This window comes from Saimiri boliviensis, chromosome 3 (assembly GCF_048565385.1).
Source record: "Saimiri boliviensis isolate mSaiBol1 chromosome 3, mSaiBol1.pri, whole genome shotgun sequence".
NCBI lineage: Eukaryota > Metazoa > Chordata > Mammalia > Primates > Cebidae > Saimiri > Saimiri boliviensis.
Window position 1 is genome coordinate 80,026,390 of NC_133451.1, and position 27,543 is coordinate 80,053,932.

The 27,543-nt window shown below is 41.5% G+C and overlaps 1 protein-coding gene across 1 annotated transcript in view; it reads right to left on the minus strand.

The window, feature by feature from the left end:
* SLC10A6 (solute carrier family 10 member 6) overlaps positions 1-26,974 on the minus strand; it is a 31,982-nt gene extending 5,008 nt beyond the window's left edge. The window contains exons 1-5 of the mRNA XM_003923983.4: positions 26,328-26,974; positions 10,243-10,361; positions 8,380-8,468; positions 3,677-3,852; positions 460-617 (exon numbers count right to left, since the gene is read on the minus strand). Of these exons, the coding sequence (XP_003924032.1) occupies positions 460-617; positions 3,677-3,852; positions 8,380-8,468; positions 10,243-10,361; positions 26,328-26,704 (919 nt within the window). The 5' untranslated portion in view covers positions 26,705-26,974. The remainder of the gene's footprint in view (positions 1-459; positions 618-3,676; positions 3,853-8,379; positions 8,469-10,242; positions 10,362-26,327) is intronic.
* Between the last annotated feature and the right edge of the window lie 569 nt (positions 26,975-27,543).

The following is a 27,543-nucleotide window of genomic DNA, read 5'->3' on the forward strand; positions in this document are numbered from 1 at the left end:
ATTTTATATTTGAAAAATATTTCACAGCCATTCAGCACAAGTCTCAGTCACAGAAACACTGAAATAACTTGGCACCTGGGAGACCTCAAGGCTTTTAATGAGACATAGCAAATCAATGTTTAAGTGCAGCAAATGTCATTTTGGAGCTGATGATTGCTCATGGAGATCTCATCTTAACAAGTTACGAAGTCTAAGTTCTGATAGTAGATTCACTTTTGTGAAGCTAATATTTGTTTATAATTATAAGCTCACTTTCAGATGGTTTTTTATATTTTTCTGTAAAACTCCCACTTGTGCCAAACTATCCTGTTCATGTGCCTTATCATCCCCAGAAATGTCAGGTTTTTAAAAAACTTATCTCAGGGGCAGCAAATGCAAGTTTGGATTGAAAAAAAAGTCGGTAAGTTGGGCTGAACAATTTTCCATCAGCTATTTCCTACCCAATGCGAGTTCACCCACCTGCAACTATAAGAAATCCATGTATCAGCTGGAAGAGTCCATAGGCCAGTGGGAAACTCAGCATCTTGACCAAGTGCTCAGCAGTGAAAGATAACTGGAGCATGGTGATGCACATCTGAATATTCTGAGCTCCAGTTTCTAAGGAAATCGTCCTGCACCTACCAATAAGAAAATACTTCAAGAGTAACGCACTAGCAATAAAAACTATTCTCACATTTTCTCATATGCATCATAACAATTAGAGGCTAAGACATCGAGCCACTGAAAATGTGTACTCATTCCACAGTCATTTGCTGAGTGCCTACTCTGCAGGTGGTCTTCTGAGAGGCACGGTGGAGTTGGGCTTTGCAAACACTGCCCTAGGAATTGGAGTGGAAACACAAGATAAGCACCCAGGAAAGGTTCGGCGACAACACGAGACAAAGTGTGACCAAGGGCCATGCAGATGAAGAAATTCAGAAACTGGCAGAAGGGGTGAGAAAAGGCTTCACGGAGGAGTAGGATTAAAGGGTGAAAAAAAATAGAAGAGACTTTTTAGGAAGGAGTGTGAGTGTGGCCTATTCAGCAGGCATTGCATAGACCGTCAGCCAGTCTGCACAGAGGAGAGGATTGGAGGAGATGAGAATGGAAGGCTGAGTTAGATTTATGAGGCTGGGCGCAGTGGCTCACGCCTGTAACCCCAGCACTAAGAGGCAGAAGCGGAAAGATTGCTTGAGCCCAGGAATTCAAGACCAGCCTGAGCAACAGAGTAAGACGCTGTCTCTATAAAAAGAAAAAAATACATATAGATTTTTTAAAGAGACATGAAACAATATAAAGTAAATAACACTTCAAACCAAATAAACATGGCCAGGCGCAGTGGAGCCACGTCTGCAACCCAAGCACTTTGGGAAGCCAAGGTGGGTGGATCACCTGGAGGTAAGGAGTTCAAGACCAGCCTAGCCAACATGGTGAAATCCTGCCTCTATCAAAAATACAAAAATCAGCCAAGCATGGTGGCACACGCTCCTGTAATCCCAGCTACTTGGGAGGCTGAGGCACAAGAACCGCATGAACCCAGGAGGCAGAGGTTGCAGTGAGCCAAGATCATGCCATTACACTCCAGCGTGGGCAACAGAGGTCTCAATAAATAAATAAGCAAACAAACAAACAAACACAAAAATCCTAAATAAAGACCAAATATCTAAAATGGTTGTCTTTGGCGAAAGAGTTTAGTAATAATTTTTCTTTTTGCTTTCTATATTCCTATATTTTATTGGTTTTTTTTTTTTTTTTTTTTGACTGCATAAAGTGAAATAAACCTCATTTGAAAAAGACGAAGGAGGGAAGAGAGGGAAGACGTGGGCAGGACCTTGAGAGCTGAGGTAAGCAGTTTCCTGTCTCCAATTTATAAAGGGAGTCTGTAGGGTTTTATACGTGGAAGTGAAGAGATAAAAGAGGTGCTTCAGAAAACAAGCAAGCATCTATGTGCAAGCTGGACTGGAATGGGGAGGTAACAAGGGTGTGTAATGAGGGGGTGAAAATGCTGTCAATGGTACAGGGCGAACTCTTTGTTCATACTTTATTTCTACATACGCTATTGCTTGCTACACTTGCCTCAAACCACCCTCACTTTTTTCAGACTTTTGTCAAAAACTCAGTATGATTAAGCTGGAACTCACACCTGCACCATTCATGAGCCAGATCTCAGTCCTGACCTTTGTCAGGCCATTGGTTATGAACAAGATGAGACTGTGGACTTCATCTTGCCAGAGGACACTTTCCGTCCAGATCCAATCATTCTGACCACTTAACAGACTATGTTCCTAATTGCTGAATGAAAACAAACCCAGGTCCAAATCCTAACGCCACCATTCTCTAGCTCTGTGAATTTGGTCAAGTCACTTAACTTCTCTGAAGGATCTACTCAACAGTAGAACGAGGGTAGTGATAAGATCTACTTCTCAAGCTTGTAGTAAGAAGTAAATGAGATAGAGGGGGTAAGGCCTTACCCAGTGCTTAGCACAACCCTAAATGTTCCCCAAGTGGATTGGAAGTAGCATAAAACCAATTTAAAAATTCCCAACTTTCACCTTTCGAATTCAGCTACTTTACTTTTCTTTAATAATTTTTTTCTCCTTTTAAAAGTAGTACATACTTATTGAAAAGCTTCAAAATATACCAAGGAAATACTAAAGAACTAAAATTATCCTTAATCTTGTACTCAAAATTAAACATTGTTACCATATTGTGTATTTCTTCCAATATTTTTTGATTCATGGAATTCTTTTTGCTTTCTTCTACAAAGTGAAAATCAAATACATGTCATTTTCTGTTCTTTTTAATTTGAATTTATCTCTTGAGTATTTTCCAAAATCAATAAAATTGACACATCATATCCATTATATGGGTACATCAGGAATTAAATATATCTCTATTGTTACATATTTAAATTTTTTCTATTTTTTAGATGTATAAATAATACTAAATTATCTTAGTACATCAATATTCGTTTGCATATACGATAGTGCTAGCTTCAGAACAGACTTTTTAAAATTAAAATTATTCAGTTAACTAACATAAATATTGATAAGGCAATTGATGTGACACTAAATTGCCTTCCAAAGAGTTAATACCATCATATGTCTCCTCCATCACTGCAGGATAATGCTCAACTCATTGTGGGCATACCAACACGTAGTATCATTTTTGATGTTTCACAGTCTTTATAAACTATACGCCCTGATTCGGAATGATAATACGTAAGAGAAATCCCTACTATTTCTCAAGTTTGTCTGTTTTCTCTCATCGCCTCTTATAATTAGCAACTTTTCAAAAATTTGGCACCAACAATGCATAAGGATTTAATATCTTGAAACTTGCTCATGCCCTAGAATGAGCCCTGATTTAGTGAAATAATCTCATTCCTTCTGTTTAATCATTAGAATAAGAAGAGAAATATATCCAGATCTCAACAAGTTCTATTAACACCTCAATCTTCATTTCACAAATTACACCTTCCCATCAATTTGGCCTTTGCTTTAATTTACATAAAAAATTAACAGGACATTTTCCATGAATTGCCATAAACAACCCTCTTTTATGCTTAGTTATCCTGCTCCATTCCACTAGGTCAGTAAAACTTTTCATGCCTCCTGACACAGGCAGCAAAGCCTACCAGTGGCAGTGTGTTAAATTTACCTTCCGCAAAAGAAATTTATGGATAGTTTAACTATACCTTTGCCAAGACTGGTGGGTAAAAAGTGCCAGCAGAAAACCCGTGACATGGCCGATCAAAGGAAAGATGAAACTGATGGTCAGAAGGGTGATGTCCGAATTCCAAGATCCTTTTGCCAGGACCACACCAGCAACCGTGACCACAAGAAGGAGGAGCCCACCAACAACGGCCCCAATCTGAAGCAAACAATAAAATAAATGTGTGTAAACTCAGAGTTTTTGGCTCTATGATACAAAGTCCATCAAGGTTGTAAAATGCTTGAGATCTAGACATTTTAGAATAAAGAAGGGACTTGGAGATGATTGAATCCAATTTCATTTTGTATAGGAGAAATCTGAATTCCAGTGTGGTCAAGTAACTTGCCTATGCTAGAAATTGGTGGAGTTTGAAACAAATCTAAGTCTTCTTTTAGCATATCTACTTTTCTTTTCAAGTAGAAGATTTTGCGAAAAGGATTGGGTAGCAGAGTCTTTTGTGGGTAGGACAAAAGTGTAAAATGAATGGGATCTGATAATAAGCTTCCAACACCCCTGCACACACCTCTACGACCCTCTGCTGGTGACATCCAGTCTCACGCCTGCCCCACCTGACCATCTGGCTCCCCTCCCAATGCCCCTTCAAACTCCAGCAGCTGCCTGCTACTTTGATGCCTGCCTGTCCCCTCTCCAAATAAAATTTAACCATTCTTCACTGGACAATCTGAGCTAATAGTCACAATCACAGGAGCAATATTGATGGAGAGCTCTATCCTCTCCCAAATAGTTACTGTCTCTTACTTTTATTGTTTAACAACAACAGAAACAAAAAGCCAACAATAACAGAAAAAAAAATCGAATAGTTTGAGTTTTAGACAAAATAGGAAGGAAGCATGGTCTAGGGTATTTTGTGAAAATCAGGATGTTGGCAAGCTCCTGTTCATATCATGTAGATAGTAAACAGTGTACCTAGTTACAGTGTCAACTTGATGTTAAATGATTCAGGATGTGAAGAAAGGTGGTCATAGGAAACTAAAGAAGAGAACGAGCCAACAGAATGACCCAATAGACCATAAATGTGTTCTGGGATCATTTTTACTGTTCAAATACAGAGACAGACTAGACCCCTGCCTAAGAGAAAGATGCTAAAACATAAGAAAGCCTCTTGGCCAGGTGCAGTGGCTCACATCTGTAATCCCAGAACTTTGGGAGGTCAAGGTGAGAAGATCACCTGAAGTCAAGAGTTCAAGACCATCTGACCAACATGGTGAAATCCTGTCTTTACTAAAAAAATACAAAAATTAGGGCATGGTGGCACATGCCTGTAATCCCAGCTACTCAGGAGCCGGAGGCAGAAGAATTGCTTGAACTCGGGGGGCAGAGGTTGTAGTGAGCCAAGATCACACCATTGTACTTCAGCCTGGGCAACAGAGCGAGACTGTATTTCAAAAAAAAAAAAGCCTCTGAATGTAACATCCCCTCTTCCTCTCTCTACCAAAGATTTCAAAATTTAAAATCCACCAAGCGCGTGCCTGTAATCCCAGCTACTCAGGAGGCTGAGGCAGGAGAATTGCCTGAACCCAGGAGGCGGAGGTTGCGGTGAGCCGAGATCGCGCCATTGCACTCCAGCCTGGGTAACAAGAGCGAAACTCCGTCTCAAAAAAAATAAAAATAAAAAAATAAAAAATAATTTAAAAAAGAAATCCACCAAGAGCAAATGAGGGACACTTAAATTTGCTCAGAAAACGTGTCAGATCTAAAATTAAAATAGGACTAAGATATACTAAAGTAACAATTACATTAGCCTAGTTTTTTTTTTTTACTAAGATGCTCTAGGATATTTATGCATATTATTAAATATTTTGCCATAAATCCTATGAAATACCCAAAAGAAGAGTTTTAAATCTGCTCTTTATAGAAAATAAAACTGACATATAAAAAATGTATCTGGGGCTGGGCACAGTGGCTCACGCCTGTAATCCAAGCACTTTGGAGGTCAAGGCGGGCGGATCACCTGAGGTCGGGAGTTCAAAACCAACCTGACCAACATGGTGAAACCTCATCGTAAAAAAAAAAGAAAAAATATATTAAAAAAAAAAAAGACGTATCTGGGCCCCCCTCTTTCTCCGCCATCGTGGTGTGCGCTTTACTCCACTTCCCGCCATGTCTTCTCACAAGTCTTTCAGAATTCCTGGCTAAGAAACAAAAGCAAAATCATCCAATTCCCCAGTGGATTTAGATGAAAACTGGTAATTAAATCAGGTACAACTCCAAAAAGAGACACTGGAGAAGAACCAAACTGGGTCTATAAGGAAATACATATGAGATGGCACACATATTTATGCTGTCTGAAGGTCACAATCATGTTTCCAAATCAAGTTGAAACTGTCACCATCTGGAGAGATGGACTCACTACCTCTCTGGACCTGTTATGAACACCTTGGTTGGCTAGGTTCAGTAATAAATATGTGAGACCTTTCATTTCCAAAAAACAAAAAAAAAAGTTATCTGGTGGCTGAGTGCAGTGGCTCACACCTCTAATCCTAGCACTTTGGGAGGCTGAAGCGGGTGGATCACAAGCTCAGGAGATCTAGACCATCCTGGCTAACAGGGTGAAACCCTGTTTCTACTAAAAATACAAAAAATTAGCTGGGTGTGGTAGCACATACCTCTAGTCTCGGCTACACGGGAGGGTGAGGCAGAAGAATCACTTGAATCTGGGCGGCAGAGGTTGCAGTGAGCCAAGATCACACCACTGCACTCCAGCCTGGGCAACAGAGCGAGACTCTGTCTCAAAAAAAAAAAAAAAAAAAAAAAAGATGTATCTGGTTTCTCCACTGACTGATGGCCTAATAGAAGAGCTGGAAACTCCAAAATCCTAATTTTTGTTATTGTTAAATGCCCTTTAAAAAAAAATCAAAAATAGAGTACTTAAAAAGCAAGAAGTTTCTATGATCATTTCCCTCCTCTTGTTTTGTAAACAAAATCATAACTACTACACTGGAAATTTTCTCCTACTGAAATAACAATAATAAATGTGGAAAAAGGGCCAGGCACAGTGGCTCATGCCTGGGATCCTAATACTTTGGGAGGCCAAGGCAAGAGGATCCCTTGAGGCCAGGAGTTGCAAACTAGCCTGGGCAACATAGCAAGACTCTATCTCTAACAACAACAACAAAAAATGTCTTTTTATTCGCAGGGCAAGACAGTGCATGCCCGTAGCATTTGCTACCTGAGAGCTTGAGATGGGAGCACCATTTGAGCCCAGGAGTTCAAGGTTACAGTGAGCTATGATTGTGCCACTGCACTCCAGCCTAAGTGACAGAGCAAGGCCCTATTCAAAAAATTAATTAATTAACTAATTTTTAAAAAATAAATGTGGAAAAGTTGGGACTTTATTCCATGAGTACAGCTAGAAAAAAGGAGAATGAAAATCAAGGGTGCACTATCAATGTCAAAGTCATCCACATGCAATACAATGCCCTATAGGAAGCCATCCTCCAGCTCTCAGTGCCCAGCTGATTTGTCTGCTCCTCTCATTCTCCGTCACACAGAAGGAATGTGGGAGTTATTCAGCCTTATGCCTAACTGGGAAAACAGTGTCCACTGGCACAAGCATCTGGAGAGGCGATGTTCTGTGAGGGAGAGCCAAACGGCAAAAGCTTAAACTTAGCCAAACCATAAACCACAAAACAAAATTAACTGAGATTTGCTACCTGAAACTCCAAATAACCCCACATTTTTCTCTGTAAATGTAAAATATAACTAAAACATTTTTCAAATCTTCATGAAAACCACACATATTTCCTTATATCTGCTAAAGTGATACATAATCTGAAAAAAAAAAAAAAAAAAAAAAAGGAAAGCACCCTAGGAGATTGACAACACTGTTAAGAATGCCTCTTCTTTACATTTGTTTGGTTTTGTTTTTTAGAGATGGGGTCTCACTCTGTGACCCAGGCTTGAGTGCAATGGCACGATCACGGCTCACTGTAGCCCCAACCTCCTGACCTCAAGCAATGCTCCCACCTGAGCCTCCCAACGTTCTGGGATTACAGATATGAACTACTGCACCTGGCCTCTTGAATTATTTTTAAAAGCCATTTAGCAAAGACATTTGCTTGTTTCTCCAGCAGACAAAGGGCAAGATTGCGAAGACAAGAGGAGGTAGAAAGTTCTAGTCATAATCATCCCATAGCTAGACTCCTCAGTGCTTTCTGGATGATTTTATTTAAACGGTCTTATTCATGTGGTCAGCAGCCTTGCTCATGTGTACAAACTACAGCTTTGGCAGTGTCCCCAGGAATGCTTCTGCAAGACATCCCTTCCTCCTACTCTTCCAAGAAACCAGCCATATTCCTAAACACGGGTCTTTATCTCACTTTCACGTGCACTGCTTCTGCCTCAAGAACACCTGTGTGAAGCCTTGTGCATGGATGGGCCTGGGCGCTTGTGTTTTCACACAGGCTTTAGCTTTTCTGACATTAAATCAATAGTTGCTTGTTTTCCAGGGTGCCAAAAGCCTCAGGGTACAGGCCTATGGAAGTGGCAGAGCAAGGCTTACAGGGTGGAGGAAATATGATCTCTGGATCCAAAACCGCAGGATGTGTAAGGAGAATTTCTGGGTGTGGGGCTGCACTGGAAAATCTCACTTGTCCCACTGCTCACTTCTGTCTTTCAGGGCCCTGAGTCTGAGGATGTGCCAACAGTGGCCATGGAGTTGCTCACCTTGAGAATGATTTTGGATTGTTTTGGCCACCTGTAATTCACATAGACACCGAAGGCCACAGGGATGGTCAGGCACCCAAGGGTAATTCCTAAAGAGAAGAATAATCCATCAAAGGGTTTTCCCTCTCATCCTGACTGCACAGTCCTTCTCGACAACTTCTATTTCAATTAGATAACAGCTTTAAACGGACGTTTTCCCATGCCACTTTCCAGATCTGGACAAATGCCTTCAATATTGGCTCCAAAGTTATCTAAGCTGCTCATAACATTTTGAGTCTTAATTGTTTGTGAGTGCCTTTCAGAACATATTATCAAAGCAGAATACATTAACTTACTGATCAGAAAAAAGTTGCACATAAAATCATGGTTTCTAAATTCAGGTTTCCCTCAAATTTTACAAACTCAATGGACTCCAGCTGTTGTGAGGAAGTGTTTTCATTCATGGTTTTGAACTATGGGCCATGGGTTGTAAGCCCTCAAGGTGCTTACCTGAGACACCAGATTGACACTGAAAGTCTTAAAATCATAGTGTCTATCACTTCTCCAAAAACTGACCAGACTAGAAAAGGCAGATCATTTCACCACATTTCTCTTCTAAGCCTGGTGAACCCACAGAGATCTTTAAGACAAGAGCAGACTTTAATGAGAAATAATACTCAGGAGAGATCATGAAAGAGACATGAGTATGATTGTGACATGTGGATGAGTTTTAATAATCAGTAAGAATGGGCCAGGTGTGGTGGCTCACGCCTATAATCCCAGCACTTTGGGAGGCTGAGGCAGGAGGATCATGAGGTCAGGAGTTCAGGACCAGCCTAGCCAAAATGGTGAAGCCCCGTTTCTACTAAAAATACAAAAATTAGCTGAGTGTGGTGGCAGGCACCTGTAATCACAACTACTCAGGAGGCTGAGCCAGGAGAACCACTTGAACCCTGGAGGTGGAGGTTGCAGTGAGCCAAGATTGCATCACTGCACACCAGCCTGGGCAGCAGAGCAAGACTACATCTCAAAATAATAATAATAATGAGAATTATTTATGTTCAACCTGCAAGAAAAAGTCAAGTTTCGCAGGAAAGGTGAAAGGTAAGTCACAGGAAGGTCTAATTAGAGCCATTAGATCCAGTTAAACCTTGAAGCATAAAGAGTCAAATTGCTTCACAGTCTAATTATATAAGGGTTTGATAATTGTTTTAAATTATCTGACTTTTTCTTTTCAAAAATATACTCTTGTAGGGGTGAAAAATTTGCACTTTGTAGTCAAATTCCTGGATTAGAACTCCAGTTCTGTGCTTACCAGCTGCATAATCTTTTTCTTTCTTTTTATTTTTTATTTTTATTTTTTATTTTTATTATTTTTTTTTTTGAGACAAGTCTCGAGATCTGTCACTCAGGCTGGAGTGCAGTGGTACAATCTTGGCTCACTGCAGCCTCTGCCTCCCAGGTTTAAGTAATTCTTCTGTCTCAACCTCCTAAGGAGCTGGGACTACAGGTGTACACTGCCACACCCAACTAATTCTTCTTTTTTTTTTTCAGTAGAGATGGAGTTTCACCATGTTGGCCAGGATGGTCTCGATCTCCTGACCTCATGATCGGCCTGCCTCATCCTCCCAAAGTGCTGGGATTACAGGCGTGAATCACTGTGCCTGGTCACCAGCTGCATAATCTTGATCAAGTTACTAAACCTGTTGAAGCCTGATGACCTAGGAGACTGAACTGGTAACAGAATCTATACTGCAGTGTTCTTTAAGGAATTAAATTAGGTACTACAAAAAAAATTCCCTGCATAGGTACGTAATTAACAACAGCTATTATTAGTGTCATCACTATTACTGTTAGTCCTCCATTTCACAGGCCCATACAGACCTATGTTCTGGTAAGGAATAGTGAGATTCTGCTGAAGACTCCAGGACCAAGTGTAGAGATAGATGCAGAGCGGCATCATTCCCAGGGCAGCCACGGTGGAGCAGGTTGTCATACTGATGCTGAAAGCAAAATTAATACAACACTTAGGAGGTAGCACTGGACGTGAAGAATTTAGTCTTTACCAAAAGCAACTCCTGGGACACAATTTTCTGGAGATTACATGGACTAAGCTCCTTGGAGCTCATTTCTTGCCTATTAGTTAACAAATGATGGCTGTATTTGTGGTCTACAAAGAGATTTCCAACAGTTCCTGTCATCCATCAATTAGCTCATATTTATTTTACTTTCTACTTGCCTTAAACATTCTGCTACGCACTATAGGAATCTTTTCTTAGCTAGTTCTTTCTTACTGAAGTATAATCCACTTAGCCATAAAATTCATCATTTAAAAATGTACAGTTAAGCAGGTTTTGTTCACTTGTTTTTGTTTTTTGAGGCAGAGTCTCACTCTGTCACCCAAGCTGGAGTGTGGTGGTGCAATCTCAGGCTACTGTAACCTCCACCTCCCGGATCCCCCAGATTCAAGCAATTCTCCTGCCTCAGCCTCCCGAGTAGCTGGGACTACAAGTGTGTGCCATCATGCCCGGTTAATTTTTTTTTTTTTCGTATTTTTTAGTAGAGACGGGATTTCACCATGTTAGCGAGGATGGTCTCAATCTCCTGACCTCATGATCTGCCCACCTTGGCTTCCCAAAGTGCGAGGATTACAGACATGAGCCACTGTGCCCAGTGAGTTAGCAGTTTTAGTATAGTCACAAGATTATGCAATAATAGCACCATTTCAGGATACTTTCATCACCCCAGAAAGAAACTCCATCCCCATTTGCAGTCACTCCCCAATCCCTCTTTCCTCCAACTCTTAGCAGAAGGCAGATCCCTCATGAATGGGTTGGTGTTATTCTCATGAAATTCACTGAGTTCTCATTCAGTTCTTATGAGCTCTAGTTGTTGAAAAGAGTCTGACACCTCCCTCCCCTCTCTTACCATGTGATGCCTCCTCCTCTTCCCCTTGCATCATGGGTGTGGGTGTCATGAGGCCCTCAGCAGATGCAGCTACTGGAACTATGCTTCTTGTGTACAGCCTGCAGACCCACATGCCAAAGAAACCTGTTTTCTTTAGAAATTACTGAGCCTCAGGTATTCCTTCACAGCAACACAAATGGGCTAAGACCAGGTTTATTCATGTTTTAGCATACATCAGAGCTTCATTCTTTTTCTGTCCTTATTTTATTTATATAGTGTATCACATTGATTTTTCGGTGTATCGAACCAACCTTGCATTTTGAAATAAATCATATGTGGTCATGGTGTATAATCCTTTTTTTATTTTGCTAGATTCAATGTGATAGTATTTTTATTGAAGAATTTTGCATATATATTCATAAGAAATATTGGTCTGAAGTTTTCTTTTCTTGTGATATCTAGTTGTGGTACCAAGGGGATTGGAATTGTATTAGGCTATTTGCATTGCCATAAAGAAACACCTGAGGCTGGGTAATTTATAAAGAAAGGAGGTTCACAGTTCTGCAGGCTGTACAAGCATGGTCCCAGCATCTGTTCCTGGTGAGGACTTCAGGAAGCTCACAATCATGGCAGAAGGCTAAGTGGAAGGGGGAGCAGGCATCTCACATGGCCAGAGTGGAAGAAGAGAGAGTGAGAAAAGAGAGGTCCCAGACTTTTAAACAACCAGATCTCATGTGAACTAACTGAGCAAGAACTCACTTATCACCAAGGAGATGGCATTAACCATTCATGAGAGATCCATGCTATGATCCAAACATGTCCCACCTGGTCCGTCCTCCAATACTGGAATCACATTTCAACATGAGATGTGGAGAGAACAAACATCCAAACCATATCAGCAAGTTAGAATGCCACACAGCTGACTAAACACCTGCCTTGTGTGAAGTGTTAATAAATATATATCAGAAGAAGTCACCAAACACCACATGCCATATACTCCCCATTGGTTAGAGCAGTGACCCCCACAGTCACTGACCTTCAAACAGAGCAAGTTGGTTAGGACAAGGGAGGACACAAAACCATAGAGAAAGGGAATCGATGTGAGATGCTTGACTGAATTAAAAATTCTGTTCTGATTCTGATATTGTGTGATCCTACGATTAGAAACTGAGATTGGGCCAGGCTTGGTGGCTCACACCTGTAATCTCAACACTTTGGGAGGCCAAGACGGGTGGATCACCTCAGGCCAGGGGTTCACCAGCCTGACCAACATGGTGAAACCCTATCTCGACAAAAATGCAAAAATTAGCCAGGCATCATGATGGGTGCCTACAATCCCAGCTACTCAGGAGGCTGAGATGGGAGAATCACTTGAACCCAGGAGGTGGAGGTTGCAATGAGTCAAGATCATGCCACTGCACTTCAGAATGGGTGAAAGAGTGAGACTCTGTATCAGAAAAAAAAAAAAAGAAAGAAAGAAAAAGAAAAAGGAACTGAGATTGAAGTAGAGTGATGAGTTAGAGTACGAAGTAAGATTTCTCAGCTTCGGGAGGCCGAGGCGGATGGATCACGAGGTGAAGAGATCGAGACCATCTTGGCCAACATGGTGAAACCCCATCTCTACTAAAAATGCAAAAAATTAGCTGGACGTGGTGGCACATGCCTGTAATCCCAGCTACTTGGGAGGCTGAGACAGGAAGATTGCTTGAACCCAGGAGGCGGAGGTTGCAGTGAGCCGAGAAAGCGCCATTGCCCTCCAGCCTGGGCAACAAGAGTGAAACTCCATCTCAAAAAAACAAACAAACAAACAAACAAAAAAAGATTTCTTGGCTTCAAAATGATGGTGTGATAAAAAAGCTGAGTTACTAGCCTCAATTTGAGGGGCTGTGTTAAGTTGGGTGATAGCAGGACATCCAGTCTTTGGTGAACACACCTGGAAAGATTTGTAAAAGACAATTAGTCTGTTTATTTTCATCATTATTGGAATGGTCTCTGGCCACCTTGGAAAGTGAAATGTAAGTCTGTGAGTTGGATGAACCAAATCAAAACCAACAGCCATGCTATAAAGCTTTACCAGGAGAACAACTGAGACCATTCGAAGCAAGTTTTGGTCTTCGTTTAACAAACCCGGAATGATTTCTACTAGAACATTGGTTTGTTTATCTCTGTTATTATTGATGTTCATTGTCTCCAGGTAAAAAGGCTAACACATTTTAAGTGCAACAGATCTTAAGACTTTGCAAGTACCTAATGTCTGTGGTGGAGGGAAGAGTCTTTTGGTTTGGAGTCCTCAAAAACTGTGTATTGTGATTACTGCAGTGGTCTGAACGTGTCCTCTAAAACTCATTGGTTGGAAACTCAATCCCTAAGGCAACAGTATTGAGAGGTAGAGCTTTCTGGGAGGTCATGATGAATCCACCTTTATGAATGAATTAATGCCATTTTAAAAGGACCCCACCAAGGAAGTCGGTTCCTTTTTGCCTTCTCTCTTCTGCCACATGAGGAGCAGGAGCCATCACCAGGCAGTAGATGCCAGCACCTTAATCTTAGACTTCCCAACTTCCAGAATGTGAAGCAATAATTTTTCTTCTCTATAAATTACCCAGTCTCAGGTATCCTGTATAGCAGCACAAAATGGACTAAGGCAGTTACTATACTGTTATTGCATTATATGAACTAAGTTACTGCTTCATACATTTGTAATGTATTACGGGAATTTTGTTTGGTTTTTGTTTTTCTGTTTTTGAAACAGAGTCCCACTCTATCGCCCAGGCTGGAGTGCAGCTGCGCAATCTCAGCTCACTGCAACCTCCATCTCCGGGTTCAAGCGATTCTTCTGCCACAGCCTCCTGAGTAGCTGGGATTACAGGCGCTGGCCACCACGCCCAGCTAATTTTTGTATTTTTTTTTTTTTTTTTTTTTTTGAGACGGAGTTTCGCTCTTGTTACCCAGGCTGGAGTGCAATGGCGCGATATCGGCTCACCGCAACCTCCGCCTCCTGGGCTCAGGCAATTCTCCCGCCTCAGCCTCCTGAGTAGCTGGGATTACAGGCACGCGCCACCATGCCCAGCTAGTTTTTTGTATTTTTAGTAGAGACGGGGTTTCCCCATGTTGACCAGGTTGGTCTCGATCTCTCGACCTTGTGATCCACCCGCCTCAACCTCCCAAAGTGCTGGGATTACAGGCTTGAGCCACCGCGCCCGGCCCAATTTTTGTATTTTTAGTAGAGATGGGGTTTCACCATGTTGGCCAGGCTGGTCTCGAGTTCCTAACCTCAGGTGATCCGTCTGCCTTGGCCTCCTAAAGTGTGTAAACCACTGTGCCCAGCAATAGTATATCGTGTTTTTATGTTTTCCAAATATATATTTTTAGTCTACATTTTTTATGTAGAGAAAAGCACTTGGTTACATGAACTGATAGTTAATATTACATCTATTTTAAGGCTTCCTTTGCTCTAGACTGGCGAGAGGAAGAAGAGCCGATGATGCATGTAGACAAAGAACAGAGAAGTGAGTGGGTAAAACATCATGCTGTGCACCATAAATATATACAATTTTAACTTGTCAATTAAAAAGAAACTTTAAAAAAGAAGTCAGTGGAGGGCTGGGAGGTTCTATTTCATGAAAGCTAAGAAAAGAGAGCTCCCAAATGCAGGCTAAATGCCAACAAAAATCAGGGAGAATGAGAACTCACGAAACAGATTTAGTACCGTGCAATCTTCCCCCTACTTTTTGGTGCCTTCCATCCCAAATCGATTCTTTCCATCTGTCTCACTCCCAACCCCCAAGCTAAGGCTGTATTTCGTACCTACCTGAGTGATCGAACCAGTGAAAGAATGCATTAGCAAAATTAGAGGAAAGAAAATAAATGGAAATAAGATACCCATCAGGCCAGCAAGATATTTTATCTTTCAATTTGCTGGGGAAAAAAAGTGCACACTCTGTTTCAGCATGTGCGAACCGCTTATAGACACTGTGCTCATTCTGTGTTCAAGGCACAAATGATTGACAGACTGAGAAGCAAACTCCCCTCCTGCTCTGCAAAGGAGAGGAAGGAAGCCCTTCGTATGTCAAGGTCTTCTGCAGAGACAGCAAGTGTCCTTCAGCACTTAATTGGGACTACAAGTCATCTGTCACTCTTCCTTCTAATATATATCACCATTGCTTCCAACCAGTTACCCTGCCTATAAAATAATACATCTATGACTAGTTTAACATTTTCTGCCAGAAGAATGTTTATACTCTTGACAAAGCAGCATCTATTTTACTTCAAGGATACTAAAAAGATTCCCTCTGTGCTCTCACTCATTGCTGGTAAAAACAGTACACCACGAAGGGTGTCTGGCATTATCTAGGAAAATTAGCGATCCTGCTTCTAGGATTCTGAATTCATGGCCCTCTGGACACAGTTTTATTGACATTAGCTCATGAATTATACACATGCTGTACCCTACACAAGTGCCATTCATTACACAAGTCCCTATGTACTTGTCCCTCTGTGCCAGAATGAGCAGCCTGAGAGCCAGGTCCTATTTTCCTCTCCATCTCTAGGACCTGGCATAGTTTCATGCTGCAGCACATTGGAAGAGCTCATTAAATGCTTATGAAATATATGCATGAATCAAAGAATGAGCCAATGTCAACTCACTGGTGCTATGAAACTGTTCACTGTGTCTCCTTCATATGTCATGTATCTGCAGGTGAACATTGGTAAAAATCTTAGTGACATGACCCTTTATATTTAGTTCGAATGGTAAACAACCCCATAGCAATCTGGAAAAAGAGACTTTCTATAAAATTACGCTCTTCCAGGACAAAAGCAAACAAAATTTTAAGAAGCAAATATTTAGCTGATTGGTGTTTCTTTCAAAAATCCAGGCTTAGATAACTTCCTAGCATTTGTATATATCCTTCTACTCTTTTGTTTTTCTTTTAAGCAGTCCATTTATTTCATGCTCTTTTGTTAAATCAATAGGATTTTTTTTCTTTCATTATTTTTTCTTTTTAAAGGAAACAGACCAGGTGCAGTGCCTCATGAATGTAATCGCAGCAATTTGTAAGGCTGAAGTGGGAGGATTGCTTGAGACAAGGAGTTCAAGAGCAGCCTGAGCAACATAGGGAGACCCTGGTCTCTACAAAAAAAAAAAAAAAAAAAAAGTACGGAAGTTAGCTGAATGTGGTGGTACACACCTGTAGTCCTGGCTACTTGGGAGGCTGAAGCAGGAGGATGGCTTGAGGTCAGGAGTGTGAGGCTGCAGTGAGCTATGATCACACCACAGCACTCCAGCATGGGGGACAGGGGGAGACCCTGCCTCTAAAAATAAAAAAAAAAGGATATGCAGAATATACCTTATTGTGCAAGTTGGTTGCTTTTTTTCCCACTCCATCTATCACAGACATCTTCTCAGATCCATATATTTAAACTTACTCTTTTAAAGAACTGCAAAATATGCCATAATCTAAATATGCTGTAATTTGTTTAATCACTTCATTAACAATAGGTAAGCTGCTTTTAATTTTTTGCATTATAAAGAATGTTATAATAAACACTCTCATATATATTTCACTTGAAATGATTCTTTTCTTTCTGTGGATTTCCCAAGGTGGAATTGCTGTTACGTCTGTGTTTTTTGTTTTAATACATGCTTCCAGGTTACTTTCCAAAAAGATTGTTACATTTCACAATCTTACCTACTCTGGATGTGATCAGACCTTTCTAATTATCATGACAGCAATGAAAAATTGATCTCACTCTTGTTACACTCTTTTGTTTTGAGATGAATCTCACTGTGTCACCTAGGCTGGAGTGCAGGGGCATGATCTTGGCTCACTGCAAACTCTGCCCCCCAAGTTCAAGCAATTCAGTCTGCCCCAGCCTCCCGAGTAGCTGGCATTACAGGTGTCCACCACTATGCCCAGCTATTTTTATTTTTAGTAGAGATGGCGTTTCACCATGTCAGACAGGCTGGCCTCAAACTCCTGACCTCAGGTGATCCACCACCTCAGCATCCCAAAGTGCTGGGATTACAGGCGTGAGCCACTGCCCCAGCCTACACTCTTGATTCTATCAGGTTGTGCTTTCTTTCACATCCACGTCCTCCTCTCTAAACAATCTTCCTTGTCAGACTTCTTCTCAATTTTTAGGAGTTCTTTTAAAATTAGGGCACATATTATCATGAATAATGCAAGTCTTTTTCCCAAGCATGGTATATATCTTTGACTTTGCTTATGACTTTTGCCATAATTAACATTTATATAGTCAAAGCTGTTTCTTAATGGCTTCTGAGTTTCTTATCTTAAAGACCTACCCCAATCTGAGGGCGTTCAAATAGTGCCTTCTACTTTTTACTTTTATACTTATATTTCAACTCACTTAAAATTTATATTTTATATGGTAACAGGTATAGGACTAATCTGTTCTATTAATATATTGAGATGCAAATGTGTCAATATAGTTTACTAAAATAAACCATTTCCACTATACTGAAGTATCACATTTATCATATATGTAATGTCCAAGTGTATACAAAATATTTTCTGGAAATTCTATTCTAGCTCATTGATAAACAACTTTCTTTTTTTCTGAACAAATACTAGACTAATTACAGTGTTTTCATTTATGGTAGGGCAGATACCTCCACATAAATTTTTCTTCTCAAACTTGTCTTAGCAGTTCTTACATACATTTTATCCCATATGAAACCCAAAATTATTTTATCTATTAAGAATGCTGCCGGGCGCGGTGGCTCAAGCCTGTAATCCCAGCACTTTGGGAGGCCGAGACGGGTGGATCACAAGGTCAAGAGATCGAGACCATCCTGGTCAACATGGTGAAACCCCGTCTCTACTAAAAATACAAAAAATTAGCTGGGCATGGTGGCGCGTGCCTGTAATCCCAGCTACTCAGGAGGCTGAGGCAGGAGAATTGCCTGAACCCAGGAGGCGGAGGTTGCGGTGAGCCGAGATCGCGCCATTGCACTCCAGTCTGGGTAACGAGAGTGAAACTCAGTCTAAAAAAAAAAAAAAAAAAAAAAAAGAATGCTTACCTTAAGCAAAGACTTCTTCCTGATTAGTGGTAATTTAAAAGAAAAAAGAGCAGTTTGCCACAGCTCTCAAACTTCTGTATTCACGAAGTGGATGTTTGGGAAGTTTTTTCCAAATTCCTAGTCTATGATAGAGCTACATTCCTTGGCTCTCCATATTATCAAGTCCTAAATGGAATTCCATATTACAACACTTTACTCTTGAACTCCTGGAGCAGCACAGCATTTCCTTACTGGGTGACTTTGGCTCAAACAGAAGAAAGGTAAGATTCATGATCATGGGAAGCAAAGTGAGATTTATCAGACTACTTCTGTATCCTTGTTTACCTACGTAATTACTTCTATCTTTATACAATTTTCAAGCCTATGGTGCTCATGATATTGGTCAAGGATGGCAGGAGGTGATCCTGGTGCTCTGCCAACTGTTATAAATACCAGCGAAGCTGGAAGAGCAACAGGGAATGCCTGTGAGTGCAGTGGAAAGTCTTGCCTTGTATTTTCAGTCATGAAATTCCAATGTAGCATAAACAGAGGAGGTGGCTAGATCTCTTGACTTGTCATATATAGGAAAATTTTGGCAAACTCTAACTTCAGTATAACAAGATTCCACTTGCATTAAGAAGAATGGCATCATCATCTCCAAACTATTACAGAAAATAATGAGGCAGATTCAGCAAGTCTGGACAAACAGTAAGTCTTGAACCCTCCCTTAAAGCAGGGAAATTACGTATATACACATTACATTAAAATGCAGTGTCAATAACATTTTGCAGTTGGAGATTATGTTATTCATGTGTTGTTTTGATTTCAAAAATTCCGTAAGGTCAGGAACTCTGATTCTCAAAACTATGAAAACATACACTTCCTTTCTAACTAAAAGAAATAAAAAATTATCCAACTAACCAGATGGACATGGAGTGAGCTATAAGATCAAACCAATAGACTTGACCCTATAAAAGAGTTTAAGATGGCTGGGCACCGTGGCTCACACCTGTAATCCCAGTACTTTGGGAGGCCGAGATGGGTGGATCACCTGAGGTCAGGAGTTCGAGACCAGGCTGGCCAACATGGAGAAACCCCATCTCCCCAACTCTACTAAAAATACAAAATATATATATATAGCTGGGCGTGGTGGCAGGCACCTATAATCCTAGTTACTCAGGAGGCTAAGGCAAGAGAATCACTTGAATCCAAGAGGCAGAGGTTGCAGTGAGCTGAGATTGGGCCATTGCAATTTCCAGCCTGGGTGATGGAGCGAAACTGTCTCAAAAGAAAAAAGAAAAGAGTTCAAGGCCCAATTTTCCATCCCTAAATATAAATGTTACCCTTGTCTGCTGCCTTCCAATAATAATGAGTATTCATTGAGCATTATGTGCTAGGTGTTATGCCTCATGCTTTTGTATATATTTTCTCTTTTCATTTACACAATAACTCTATGTGTGGGTATTATTTCCATTCTATAAATAAGGAAACTAAAGTGCGGAGAGACACAGAAGCTTACACGAAGTCTCATGGATTCAGTGCTGTCTCCAAAGCCTTAAATGCAGAGGACCTTCAGTTTTCCACCAAGACATGTCAGATAGAACTGAACAATTTAAAGTTCTGTTTCCAGGTTCTCTACTGAAGAAGTTCAAAGGTCAAAGTTAGCCACTGAGCTCCACAGGCTCCACTACCACCCATGGTCAGAATCCTTTGTCTGCAGCTGAGAACATAAATACATCCTTAAGGAAGAGCGAACCTCTCACATATGTCAAAAGTTCTCAACTAAAGACTGGAAGGCCAGGCACGGTGGCTCACACCTATAATCCTAGCACTTTGGAAGCCCTAGGTGAGAGGATCACTTGAGTCCAGGAGTTCAAGACCAGCCTGGACAACATAAAAAAAAAAAAAAAAGAAAGAAAGACAGTGGGAGCTGTGGAGCTGTCCTGCGTTACATCAATAACTGCAACTCTTTTTTCTTTTTTTTTTTTTTTGAGACGAATTCTTGCACTGTTGCTTGCCAAGGCTGGAGTGCAGTGGTGTGATCTAGGGTCACGGCAACCTCTGCCTCCCGGGTTCAAGTGTTTCTCCTGCCTCAGTCTCCTGAGTAGCTGAGGTTACAGGTACACATCACCATGCCCAGCTAATTTTGTATTTTTAGTAGACATGAGGTTTTGCCATGTTGGCCAGGCTAGTCTTGAACTCCTGACCTCAAATGATCTACCCACCTCAGCCTCTCAAAGTGCTGAAATTACAGGTGTGAGCCACCACACCTGGCCTGGACCTCTTTTCAGGGGTAGTTTTTGTAACACACACAGGCAATCAGAAACTGTCATTCACTCATGTTGACTGAGTGTCTACCACTACCAGGCTGGCACTGCACATACAAAGATGAACAAGCCTTACAGACATCGTAGGAGAGGCAGACAAGTAGCCCAGCTATTGCAATGCTTTCCAACAGATGTTAAGGAAGAGTTAAATAATTAGGATTACGGAGACAGACAGAAGAAACTAAGGGAAAGAGGGACATCTGGACTTCACATTTTGCTTTGCTTTTCCTGTAGTCACAAAATATTTAATATTTAACCTCAGATCCACTCCTAAGAAATAAAAGGTGGGACTCAGCAGCATTATTCACAATTGCCAAAAAGTAGAAACAATCCAATTGTCCATTGATGGATGAATAAATAAAACATGACATATACATATTATGTTATTATATACAGGGTTAGGGTTAGGCATACAGCTCCTAGAGCACAGACTAAAACACAGACCCTAGTACATGATGTTCTTTTGCCTGCCTCATATAATCATCATAGTTCATATCACATTTTATGCCAGGTGAGATTCTAAGCACTTTAGATACATTAACCCATTCAATCCTCTCAACACCTCATGATGTAGGCAGGAATGCTTCTCATTTTAGAAGTGAGGAAACTAAAGCATAAAAAATGTGCTGAATCTGCTGAAATGATCCAGTCAGTAGGTGACTGGTCTGCTTGCTGTTTCCAGAGCATTAACTACTACACCGCACTGCCAGATCATAATTTTCATGTCCTAGTCTTAAAGGTAGGAATTCTGTTTATCTCTAGCAGAATATACTAGGGGGAAAAATACCCCCATTCTTCACCCCTCTCTTATCCATGTACACTGTAATGTGACTTGGCAGCTCAGCCCATCAGGAGGCAAAATCTACTTTCCCAATCCATGAAGCTAGACTGGCCTTGCAGTCTACATTGGCCAATGCAGTGTGGTAGAAGGCTGAGGATCTGGTTTCAAGCCAATGCTTTGAAAGACTTTTTCTGCTTTTCCCTTCTGAGAACCCTGCTGCAGCCAAGTGATTAGGTCTAGGCTAGTCTACTAGAAACTGAGAGATCATGTGGTAAGAGAGTCCAGTTGTCCCGGTTGAAGCCACCTGCATCAGTCCATTTTCACACCGCTGTAAAGAAATACCCAAGACTGGGTAATTTATAAAGGAAAGAGAGATAATTGACTCACAGTTCCACATGGCTGCGGAGGCCTCAGGAAACTTACAATCATGGCAAAAGGTAAAGCGGAAGCAAACACCTTCTTCACAAGGCAGCAAAAGAGAGAACGAAGGAGGAATTTCCAAACACTTATAAAACCATCAGATCTCTTGGCCGGGTGCTGTGGCTCAAGCCTGTAATCCCAGCACTTTGGGAGGCCGAGGCGGGTTGATCACGAGGTCAAGAGATCGAGACCATCCTGGTCAACATGGTGAAACCCCGTCTCTACTAAAAATACAAAAAATTAGCTGGGCATGGTGGCGTGTGCCTGTAATCCCAGCTACTCGGGAGGCTGAGGCAGGAGAATTGCCTGAACCCAGGAGGCAGAGGTTGCGGTGAGCCGAGATCGCACCATTGCACTCCAGCCTGGGTAACAAGAGCAAAACTCCGTCTCAAAAAAAAAAAAAAAAAAAAAAAAAAAAAAAAACCATCAGATCTCATTAGAACTCACTCACTATCACAAGAACAGCATGGGGGTCACCAACCCGATGGTCCAATCACTTCCCTCCCTTGACACTCGGGGATTACAGGCCCCTCCCTCGACACGTGGGAATTACAATTCAAGATGAAATCTGGGTGGGGACGCAGAGCCAAACCATATCACCACCCGAGACCAGTCTACATTTAACCAACTCCCAAACATATAAATGAACCCAGCCACAATCAGCCAAACTCAGCCCAGAGCAGGATAATTTTTAAGGCTCTTCATACATACCAGCCAACTGCTTTCTAGAAGAGCTGTAAGGAAGGACAACGCCGTGGCTGGAGGAGACAGAATAAGGCCAGTGGCACTGAAGGCTATGGGAACAACATGGGCAAAAGAAAGCTGGAAAAGTAACTGCTCGGAGAACTCAGAGCAGCCCATTTTGACTAAAAAACATTGTTCTTAAGGCAGCTAGCAGGATAAAAGAACTTGGAGAAGTAAAGTAGACTGGCTGAGTAGTTTCTACCGATTTAGTAGGTGTTGAGAGCCTTTTTTACATATAACATGTTCATTTTCTCTTCACAGTACCATGAGGGAAATGTTATAATCTCCAGTTACAGAGAAGAGGCCCAAGGTCAGCATTTGAATGCAGGCAATCTGGTATCAGAGCCTGCCTTATCCACTTACTTGCAAAGCGGTAATGGAGAGACTAAAGCAGAGAGCAGCACTTTCATTGTTGTGAAAATACAATTAGCCAAGAAAGAAACTGTGAGGGCCTGGCCTGAAGAAGTTAGTGGAGACCAACAGGAAGCAAGAACAGTGAGCAACACAGCAAGAGGAGGGGCTGCAGGGCTTGGCAGGGCATTGAGCGGCCACGGTGAGAATGAGGATAGTCACAGGGCAAGGCTAAGACGGCAAGCCCAGGCAACTGCAAGAGGATGGGTGTCGTCAGTCATCTAACATGCAGAATGCACAAACCGGTTCAAACCAATGGATTCTGAAATGCCTGTGTGGGGTGAACGCATGGAGACCTGCAAGCGCACTGCGTGGAGCACTGAGTGAAGGCATGAGAAACACCTTCAGCGTCATCCGCAGGGAGCTAAATCTCAGCTTCCTCACGTGTAAAATGAAGATATTATACTAAATGCATTAAAAGCAGTAGAACTCATATCAATGACGATCCACTGAGTTTTGCTTAAAACTGATTGTGTTCGTAATCAATTGTGAAGAAATGTAATTCCTTGGATATTGTTTTACCTTGTACTGGATTTTCTCCTATTTGAGTTTCTAGTGAAAATTGATTTTATACCTTTTGTACCTGTATGCTTTAAAAAATCTAATATTTAGTTTTTAATTTTTGTTTTGTTTTGTTGGTAAGACTCAAAATCAAAATTTAGAAAGAAAAGAGGAAAAGTAGCTAATGTTTGTTATGCAACTACTATGTACCTGACATCCTGAATACACACACACAAGTAAATATTTCCTCCATAAAACAGAGTCTAGTGTCAGCAGGTTGTGGTAGCTCATGCATATAATCCCAGCACTTTGGGAGGCCGAGGCGAGCAGATCACCTGGGGTCAGCAGTTCGAGAACAACCTGGCCAACATGGTGAAACCTCATCTCTACTAAAAATACAAAAATTAGCCTGGTGTGGTGGTAGGTGCCTGTAATCCCAACTACTCTGGAGGCTGAGGCAGGAGACTTGCTTGAATCTGGGAGGCAGAAATTGCAGTGAACCTAGATTGTGCCGTTGCACTCTAGCCTGGGTGACAAGAGCAAAACTCCGCCGTGTGCGTGTGTGTGTGTGTGTGTGTGTACATATATATACATATATATGTGTGTGTGTGTGTGCATGTGTGTGTGTGTGTGTGTGTGTGTGTGTGTGTGTATTATAGTCTTGTGAGAAGCAAATTTAACCCCATTTTGCCAATGATGAGATAAGGCTTAGACAGGTTAAATAATTTGATCTAAGTCAAAGATGAATAAAAGATAGAGTTGGCAAAAGAAAATAAAATTAGCGCCAGGCCAGTGGCTCATGCCTGCAATCCCAACACTTTGGGAGGCCAAGGTGGGCAGATCACAAGATCAGGAGTTCGAGACCAGCCTGGCCAACATGCTGAAACTATGTCTCTACTAAAAATACAAAAATTAGCTGGGTGTGGTGGCGCATGCCTGTAATCCCAGCTACTCAGGAGGCTGAGGCAGGAGAATCACTTGAATCTGGGAGGCGGAGGTTGCAGTGAGCTGAGATCGCACCACTGCACTCCAGTGTGGTAACAGAGAGAGACTCCATCTCAAAAAGAAAAGAAAAGAAAATTAGCTTTATCTTTCATAGATTTACTATTCAATTCATTGGTGTTTTTATTACAACTAATTGACTAATAAGAGATTAAAGTAATAAGTGTTCTATTTCCCAGAAGGGTTTGAGAATACTGAAGATTTATGTTGCTACTCAAAACAGAAGATCTAGTTGTGTTGCTAAATGTCATGGGGAAATGTGCCTAAACTTCAGACTGATGTAAAACAGATGTGAATTCAAATCTGAGTCCCACCATACTGGTTTGTAGCATTTGGCAAGCTACTTAACCAATTGGAATCACAATTTTCTCAGCTGTAAAATGCAGAATAATAAAAGGTCACTTACAAGGTCATTATGACCGTGAAGAAGAAAATAAGCATGAAAGCATCCATCCCATGCTTATCAGGTACTTAATAAATAGTAGTTTCCTTTTTCTTTCCAAAAACTTTTGGGTCCTGGAATTTATCTCTGATTTAAAAACTTCATGCAAAGAATAACTCTCATTTCCCAGTTAAATAATCAACTTTATTGAATTTGAATTAGCAATCCATATTAGTGGCTTAATGGTAAAACACAAACTTCATCAAGTTATTTTTTTTTCACATCTCTCATAAGTGGGTAATTGAAAGACACTGCCATAGGAAAGTTAGTTCCTATTCTACATCATGTGAGCCCATTAAAATCTATAGGTGTCCAAAAAAAAAAAAAATCTATAGGTGAAACCTGTTCCATACACTAAACATTCAGCACATACAGGAAACTAGAACCCATACCTGCAGCTGACTGTCACTGATGTCAACTCCCAGCTCAGTCATTACCCCTTATTCATTTATTCATGGTAGAGTAAATCTCAACTAAATGACATACACATGAGACAAAGATTTAAATTTATAAGCAGTTCTTCCCCAGGCCAGGAGGTGAAACAGGACGTTCATAAGTAAGCAAAGAGTCTCGAGAGACCATTATTTTTAGCTTTTTTTCCAGTGCTGACCCCTCTACTCTTTCCTCAAATGCTCTTTTTTCCCCCATCAAAACATGTAATTCAGAAAAGCATGTGACTAATTCATCCTCATTAAAGTGTAAATAAGGGACAAGGCTTAATGTCCCCAGGGGTATTTATCTACACCATAATTGTGAATAAGGTCACTGGCTTAAAGGGAAGGAATGCAAATCTAGTGATGAATGTTAACCATCTGCAAAGCAACAAGAAAACAATTTCAGTCCTGGGAGCCTTCACATTGCTCCTGAAGTCGAATCAACAGGCCATCCCAGCACTTAAAGCTGGATATGGCTACCAGCCACCCCTAAAGCTCCCCCTCCAGTCCTCCAAAGTACTTCTTTCCTAAAGTAGGTGCTCAGGCATCACTGACTGGAGTTACAGAGGTCTCGTTCTGACTATGCCACCACGACCACAATGGCTGCTACCAAACCACGATGGTGAACTTCTTGGGATTCTTGGCTTAAGTCCTGGGAGTTTAAGAGGCCAGTGCAGATAAGAATGAGCTCAAGCTTAGGAAGGGCCACTGGGTGAGGTCGAGACCTGCCTCCACTATCACATAGGAAAGGTATTCCACTGCTCAGAACAGTAGCCAATAAAGTAAAGGATGACCAGCAAAGTAAATTTTGAGCACCGAAAGCCTGCCCACGGCTGAACAAGTCTCCATGATATTTTCAACATTTCCCACTAGAATCTCTACGGAAAGATTGGAAGCCTGTTTAACACAAGAGTGTCAGTTATTCCCCCCAGACAGGGTGAGAGGCAGACTGCCGAGCTTCCCTGGGGTTACTTACCTGAGATCCATATCTCCATCAACCCAGAAGGTGAAAATGTTAGAGATGGTTCCCCCTGGGCAGCTGCCCATGATGAGAACAGTAATAGCTTGGAGGGGCTTCAGAGAGAAGCTGATGGCCAGGAGATAGGCTGTAAAAGGCATGAGCCCAAATTGGCAGAGTAGTCCCACAGCAATGCCCCAGGGTCTCCTGATGTGCAACCACAGCTTCCGGATCTCCACGGAGCATCCCAAAGAGAACATGAGCAGCCCCATCATCACGGTGGACACCACTGTAAAAACGAGTTCCAGGTTCCCATGTACCTCCAGTCCCACTGGCAGCTCCTCCTCTGAACTGTTGGCAGGGCAGGCTGAGCTGCTGGAACAATTGGCTCTCATCTCCTCATCTCCTTAAGGCAGCATTACAAATAAACATCAGCACGATGGCTGGGCAGGTCTATCCTGCCACATTTTGTAAGAGTGCAACGAAGTCACACGTGGAGAATCATTCCAATAACTGTTGGCCCCAGCGAGGTGATTCATCCTAATCTGATCAATTTTTTCACAAGTGGCATTATAAAAGTCATTATCACGGGCATGAAACATATAATAAACTGTGGTAAGTAAGGCTTTCTACCCCTGTTCTTACTCACCACTGAATATGTATGTGAAATGAGACAAACAAACTTGTTGTCAAGTGGAGTGGCCGGGCTGTGTCGTCAGCATCACATTGTGTTCCAGGAAAGGAGGTTGGATGCCAAGAAATAATTTCTCCAAATTCAGTTGGGATTTCAAAGAGCCAGGATGCATAGAAAGAAAGGCTAACTCCGGAAAAAACAACAAAGCCACAGCCGCACCTCATAGCGTTAGCAAAGCATTTCTGTTGGAAATATTAGAGAGAGAGAGAAAAAAAAAAGCTGGCGAAGGACATGTCAGGAGGGACTATGAATAATTTCAAGAGAGCTTCAGCATTTGTCTCAGTTTTTCTTCTTTTTATTTCTATTAGAATTTGTATCTAAAGTCAATAATTAAATACCTGCAAAAATAATATGGTATTAGGCACCTAATTATGGCTCATGAAACATGTGAAAACCAATTCCTTCACCCAACATAATTCAAGGGAGCTGTCATTTGCTTTTGGAGATGAGAGTCTACTTTGAGATACATACCCGGCCCCCATCTAGGGATATCTGGGAATCCTGCAAGGGGGTGTGGTAAAGAGCATGGTCTGGAATGGA